Here is a 7,296-nt window from a genome sequence, read left to right on the forward strand (position 1 = left end):
ACTATGGCGTCGATATCTACTGCCGTTTCCCCAACCTAAATATGTATTTAGGTATATATAAAGGGTTAGTTAATGGACTTCAAACATGTGATTCACAAGAGAAACGAATTTTAGTACCCCATATAAATTAACAGTCCAGCGAATCGACACTACCGTTTGTATTTAAACGTCTGAAATTCAAATTATTGTAGCGTCCACAATAAAAATAAATAGGTCTCAAAGTCGGACCCCGCGTGACCAGCTTTTGAGTAGAGTATCTATGTTCTTGGCAAAATACCAATGTTAAAGTTAACTACCAAAAGCAATGCATGTGGTTTTTAGAATAAAGAAATATCCAAATTTTTTAGAATACGAGCCCCCGATTTTCGGGGTTTATTACTAGTTTACATTAAAGCGAAAATGTAATAACTAAAATGAAGCTGATTTTAAATATTTTTATATCTACAAAAACTTTCATTTCAATGATATAGGATTTTATCAAATATGGTACATGCATAACAAAGGGTTAATTTCTTTGTTTACATTTTTTGACATTACAGTCAGCTATGAGAGAGCTCGACTGATTTGTCACATCCAAAATGTATTCAACAAAGTGTGATAGCTTTTGACATTGCTCTCATAAGAAACAGGCTATAATGTCAAACTGAAATGAATTCTTAACCCATTTGAAAATTCTGTTTTTCAAATTTGAATTTGTTTAAAAAAAAGTTACACACAAAATTTTCAAGCAACAAATTTTCTTAATAAAGGTGAAATTGTTAAGAGATAAGCCGCCGAGGAGAGCAGGTAAGTACATTTAAAGTTGGGTAATAAATAAATACGTTCGACTTTTCTTAAATATTTAATGTAAGGAAACCAAGATGAAACAGAGCAAAACGTTTGAACGGTGCGCTGTATGCAATAAAAGTCAGGACACGAAAATAGTGCGATGTTTTAAACCACCTAGTTGCGAATTAAGACGGCAGCGATGGCAGCGAAATAATTAAAACCATGCAAGCAAGTATGGAAGAGCTTAATTTAAAACTGCTCGAAGCAAAGTCTTTAATGGAAAACTATTTCGCATGAAAAATATTTAATTTCAAACTTGTTAGAGTTAAGCTCACATATAAAATTGGAAACAAATGTAAAATCCTACTTTTATAAGTGTCGAATAATGTTTAGGATCAAAAATTTAAATATAAAAATAAACGCACAAAAGCATAAAACTTGGGCAATTAAAAACAAGAAAATTGCTTTTATTGTTTATAAAATCAATTTGTTTTATTTTGTTGACAAAATATATATACTTCAGGTAACGTAAGTAAAACAAAACTATAATCGAAATAAAACTAAGGGTTAATTCGTTTCTTTATACTTTTTGAAATAATAGTACCTTAAAAGAGAGCCGCACTGAATTGTCAATCACACCTTGTTTAATACACCTTGGTCACATCTACCCTGTTGAATATGCCTTGAGCAAAACTCTCTGGGAAGACCATAGGTTTGTTCGACGAAAAACCTGCGAGAATTATCACATAAAATATCAGATAGTACTGCTGCCAACTTAGTGTTATTCGCACTTTTTTTTAGTTTGAAGACACTGTGGCGTTCGAATAGTAAACTAGTATAATGTATGTAGCTCTAAAATATTTATGTTTAAATGTATATTTCTTACAAATCTGGTAACGCCATAACTTATGACATTTCGTTTTCACCTACACATATACTTGCTTGATAAGGACAAGAACTCTTTCTTTTTATTCGTGGACCTTCATCAAGCAACTTCGTGTAAGACATTGGAACTGCGATTTTAAATAAATATATTCGGTTTCCTGTGAACCCGAAAGAACCAAAAGCCATCCGACTCTTTATTTTGCGCTGTAGCGTGGATAGCTACATATATTCTGGTAAGGTATACCCCAGCAGGGCTGCCGCGGGTGTATCTCCCACACTGGTGGCCCCGACGGTCGAAAATTCGAGAAGTGGTCCGGTGCACGTACATACACATGCATACACGTATTGCACAGCCACTGGGAAACAAAAGTAAGGTTAGGTGTACATCACGTGACTGGCTAGATATACGTATCACCACCTCGTTTGTCGAGACCTGGATCTGCCTGCATCGCGGCGCCGAATAACTAAAACATCTTTGAGAGCAAAGCACGCACCACAAATTCGACGCTAGCATTTTTTTTTGTAGCCAATTTTGGCGAAACGTAAAATAAGATGTCCATGGAAGAGCAATCAACTGATAATGCTGATATGTCTGACAACGCAACAGTGGCGGAGAACAAATGCCTAACTGGCGAGCTACAGCATATTAGCATCAAACCACCAATATTCTGCAAGCAAAGGCCTGATTTTTACTTTCTACAAATGGAGTCCAGCTTCGCCATTTCTCGGGTGAAAAGCGACGAAACTAAATATCACTACGTCATTAGTTCCCTGGATGCAGAAGCAATAATGCAAATCGCCGACATTGTGAGCAATCCGCCAGCAACAGAAAAATATGAGGCGGTAAAAAAAGCGCTCATCGCCGAGTTTACAGATTCTGATCAACGTAAAATTCGGAAGCTAATCAAGGAGAGTGAGCTCGGTGATTTAAAACCAACGCAGTTGCTCAAACGCATGAAAGATTTAGCTAGAGACAAACTCAGCGATGACGTCCTGAAATCGCTGTGGCTGGAGCGGTTGCCTGACAATGTGCGCGCGGTAATCTCGATCGGAACGGGCGATTCGGCAGAAATGGCAAGGCAGGCCGACCAGATGATGGAGATGCTAAGCTTTTCAAATGTGGCGACAATACAAAGCGAAGTGGGTCTCAGCAAGCAGGTAGAACGGCTGCAATCACAAATAGACGAACTCCGACTATCAAGAACGTCGCGCGCCGGAAATAAGGACCCAACTGCTCGTAGCAGAAGCCGATCACGACCTCGTTTTCCTTTTTGCAAATACCACTGGCGCTTTGGTGCAAAAGCAAACAAATGTATCGAGCCATGCCAGTTCAAAAGACTAGACATGAAGGAAAACTAGGAGAAGCTCTGTCAGCAGAGACGACGCGCAGAGCTGTTACAACAAAAAGTCGTCGTCTATTTATTAACGACCGAACCACGAATTGCCGGTACCTCATTGACACGGGTGCGGATTTTTCAGTAGTTCCGCCGCTTCATAATGACAAACCAGATCTGAATCACAGACTTTACGCCGCCAACGGCACTCCGATCAAAACCTATGGCACAAAAACCATCCAAGTAAACTTCGGCTTAAGAAGACCAATGGACTGGATGTTTGTTGTCGCAGATGTGTCGAGACCAATTATAGGAGCAGACTTCCTTCACCAATACGGACTGCTCGTTGACTTACGCAAGAAAAAACTAATTGACATGACAACGAAGTTAGAGGTAAATGCAGTGGCATGCACATATCGATGCGAACAAATTCACACATTTGCACCAAACCTGCCGAGTAACATTACAAGTATTCTTGAAGATTATCGAGACTTGACACAACCTTTTAAAATGACAACTGCGTCCCTAAACACTAAAGTGAGGCATCACATCGTAACTTCAGGCCCCCCAATCTTCTCTAAAGCACGTCGGCTTAACCCGGAGAAGCATTGCATTGCGAAATCAGAATTTGACTACATGCTAAAGCAGAATATCTGCCGACCTAGCAGTAGTCAATGGGCAAGCCCGCTTCATATGGCACCAAAAAAAGAAATAGGGAAATGGCGTGCATGTGGTGATTACCGCCGACTCAATGCGGTTACGCGACCCGACCGGTATCCAATACCGCACATTCAAGACTTTTCACAGCAACTATGTGGCAAGTCGCTCTTCACCACAATTGACCTGGAGCGCGCGTACCACCAGGTACCAATCGCGGAAGAGGATCGGGAGAAGACCGCAATCATAACCCCGTTTGGTCTTTTTGAATTCAACGTCATGACGTTCGGTCTGCGCAACGCAAGCCAAACGTTCCAACGCTTCATGAACGACATTTTCAGAGACCTCGAATACGTCATCGTGTACATAGACGACATATGCATTGCGTCGACCTCACAAGCCGAACACGAGCACCACTTGCGCACAGTATTGCAACGCCTTCGCGACCATAATTTAAAAATTAACGCGGCGAAATGTGAGTTTGCGAAACCCGAAATTACTTTCCTTGGCTACAAAGTCACGAAAGATGGTATCGCTCCGCCAACGGAAAAGATTGATGCCATCGTGAATTTTAAAAAACCCACTCTCGCTTACGAATTGAGGCAATTCATCGCGATGATCAACTTTTATCGTCGCTCGCTCCCGAACGCAGCCGCGACGCAAGGAAAGTTACAAAAATTAATAAAAGGCAACAAAAAAAAGGATAAGTCAATTATCGAATGGGATAATGAGGCTAGTGAAGCATTCCAGCAGTGCAAGCGCGACTTAGCGAATGCTACATTGCTCGCACATCCGTCACAAAATGCCAAACTAATTCTCCATGTGGATGCTAGCAACTATTGTGTGGGCGCGGCCATCCAAGAACTAAGCAATAAAGTATTAAAACCGCTCGGATTTTTCTCTAAGCGGATGTCGGAAACACAAAAAAAGCAAAGTACGTACGATCGAGAATTGCTCGCTATTTATCAGGCTGTCAAGTACTTCCAGCACCTCATTGATGGTCGTGATTGCACAATCCTGACGGATCACAAACCACTAACGTTTGCGTTTCAGCAAAAGCCGGAAAAATCAACACCGAAGCAGACAAGATACTTAAGCTACATCAGTGAGTTTACCACGGACATTCGACACATCTCAGGAAAAAATAACATCGTGGCAGACCTTCTTTCCCAAGTCGAAACGATTTTCAACGGCGAGCAGATAGATTTCAAAAAATTAGCCAATGAGCAAAGAGGCGACCCAGAACTCGAGCAGCTAATGACCGATAGTTCACTTCAATTAAAAGCAATCCAGATTCCGGGCACCAACTTAACTATAATGTGCGATGTATCGACGAAGCATGTGCGGCCGTACGTTTCGGAAAGATTCCGCAAGCAGGCGTTTGAGTCGATACACAATGTAGGTCACCCAGGCAAAAGATCGACAATAAAGCTCATGACGGAACGATTTGTTTGGCCACACATGAAACAACAAGTCAGCAAGATGGTATCGTCATGAGTGCCGTGCCAAAAGACAAAAGTCTGGAGGCACAACCGCACGGCGCTTGAGAATTTTCGGGTACCCAGCCAACGATTCCGCCATATTAACATCGACATTATTGGACCATTACCTCTTTCAGAAGGCTTCAAATACTGTCTAACTTGCATCGACCGTTTTTCTCGATGGCCTGCGGCAATCCCGATGCAAGACATCACAGCCGAAACAGTGGCCAAAGCGTTTTTACACGGCTGGATAGCGCACTTCGGTGTACCAGATGCCATCACAACTGATCAAGGCAAACAGTTTGAGTCAAAATTGTTCAATGAGTTGTCGAACCTAATTGGTGCTAAACACTTAAGATCAACAGCGTACCACCCGCAAGCAAATGGCCTGGTCGAGCGCATGCACCGTACGCTGAAAACGGCCGTGAAGTGTCACACCAACAGCAACTGGGTCGACAGCATTCCCATCGCTTTGCTCGGGCTTCGAACAGCATTCAAAGAAGACCTAAATGCCACACCAGCGGAAATGGTATACGGCGAAAACCTTAAGTTGCCCGGAGAATTCTTCGATAGCAAACCCGAGTACACGGAAAGCGATTTTCTAGAAAAATTAAAGAGTACGATAGCCAAATTGAAACCCGTATCAACAACGAGCCACGCCAAGAACAAAGTTTTCGTGCAAAAAGACATAAACAACTGCACTCACGTCTTTGTAAGGGATGATTCAGTCAAACCGCCACTGAAACAACAATATGATGGTCCATTTGAGGTAGCGAAACGGTTTGGCAAATACTTCGACGTTGTAATAGGCAACAAGGTAACGAGAGTCAGCATCGACAGGCTAAAAGCTGCGCATGTAGCCGAAGAGGATTCATGTCATACCCCGATGAGGCGACCAACCGAAATACCAACGAAACGGAGTATACTGAAACCCACATCACATCTACCTACCAACCGCCAGGAAGAAACTTCAACGCGAGTTGGACGAAAAGTCAACTTCCCCAAACACTTCGCTGACTTCATCTAACGACGAATCTGAAGGGGGAGTAGATGTGGCGTTCGAATAGGAAACTAGTATAATGTATGTAGCTCTAAAATATTTATGTTTAAATGTATATTTCTTACAAATCTGGTAACGCCATAACTTATGACATTTCGTTTTCACCTACACATATACTTGCTTGATAAGGACAAGAACTCTTTCTTTTTATTCGTGGACCTTCATCAAGCAACTTCGTGTAAGACATTGGAACTGCGGTTTTAAATAAATATATTCGGTTTCCTGTGAACCCGAAAGAACCAAAAGCCATCCGACTCTTTATTTTGCGCTGTAGCGTGGATAGCTACATATATTCTGGTAAGGTATACCCCAGCAGGGCTGCCGCGGGTGTATCTCCCACAACACCAAAGCTGTAAATCTGAAACAAAAAGGGAAGTTAAATTTAGAGCAGTTGGAAGTTTCATAAGGAACTTTTTCAAAAATGGAAATAAAATCATGGCACAATAACAATCATAAGCGAGAGAGCATATGTTTGTCAAAAAATATGTGGCACCACTTTCAATCATGCCAGAATTACATATGGTAATTTGCCACTACCCGCAAAAACGTCCATGTTGCTGGGACCAAGAATCGATCTTTAGACCTGTAGTTTGGGCTGAATTTGTTATATTTTTTACGAGGATTAAAAAAAGCAGTAAATGAATAACGAACATTTTTAAAAAGGAATAATCGAGGCGGGGGAAAATATGTAGACACGGCTAAGAATCTCGGCGTCATATTTAACCACACATTCACGTGGAAAGACCATATTTTTTACGCTGTAGGAAAAGAGTACGGAATGCTTCGTACACACTAAGTATCGGACTCTTGTGTCCGAGCATCAGTTCTTTATTAACTCTATACGTCTTTGGAACTTTCATCCTATTAGATTAAGACTTATAAAAAATGCACTGCTTTTCAAAAAAGAGTTAACCAACTACTTTAATAACAGTGAATATATTTAACCTTTTGTTTCTTTTCTTTCTCTTCTTCTTTTTCATTGCTCTCATACAAAAAGATTTGTTATAATAGATTTGTTGCAATATGAAATTATCATTAACATTATAATAATAGAAATATTAACAAAAACCAACAACCACATGATCAAGCTTAAATAGCACTGCATTAGCTG

General features: G+C 40.9%; 2 protein-coding genes across 2 annotated transcripts; both read left to right on the plus strand.

Annotated features, from left to right (window-relative positions):
• Positions 1-2,205: 2,205 nt before the first annotated feature.
• LOC108359236 (uncharacterized) lies at positions 2,206-3,012 on the plus strand. The gene has a single exon (XM_017610990.1). The coding sequence runs from the start codon at positions 2,206-2,208 to the stop codon at positions 3,010-3,012; it is 807 nt and encodes a 268-aa protein (XP_017466479.1).
• A 2,312-nt stretch (positions 3,013-5,324) lies between these two features.
• LOC108359237 (uncharacterized) lies at positions 5,325-6,152 on the plus strand. The gene has a single exon (XM_017610992.1). It carries the CDS (start codon positions 5,325-5,327, stop codon positions 6,150-6,152), a length of 828 nt encoding a protein of 275 aa, XP_017466481.1.
• Positions 6,153-7,296: the final 1,144 nt, after the last annotated feature.

The sequence above is a fragment of the Rhagoletis zephyria genome, unplaced genomic scaffold, assembly GCF_001687245.7.
Source record: "Rhagoletis zephyria isolate East Lansing unplaced genomic scaffold, Rhagoletis_zephyria_1.1 Rzeph_scaffold_00363, whole genome shotgun sequence".
Classification (NCBI taxonomy): Eukaryota; Metazoa; Arthropoda; class Insecta; order Diptera; family Tephritidae; genus Rhagoletis; species Rhagoletis zephyria.

Excerpts from the sequence above, each read along its gene's own strand:
- LOC108359237 (XM_017610992.1), top strand. The coding sequence starts at position 5,325 with ATGCAAGACATCACAGCCGAAACAGTGGCCAAAGCGTTTTTACACGGC.
- LOC108359236 (XM_017610990.1), top strand. The coding sequence starts at position 2,206 with ATGTCCATGGAAGAGCAATCAACTGATAATGCTGATATGTCTGACAAC.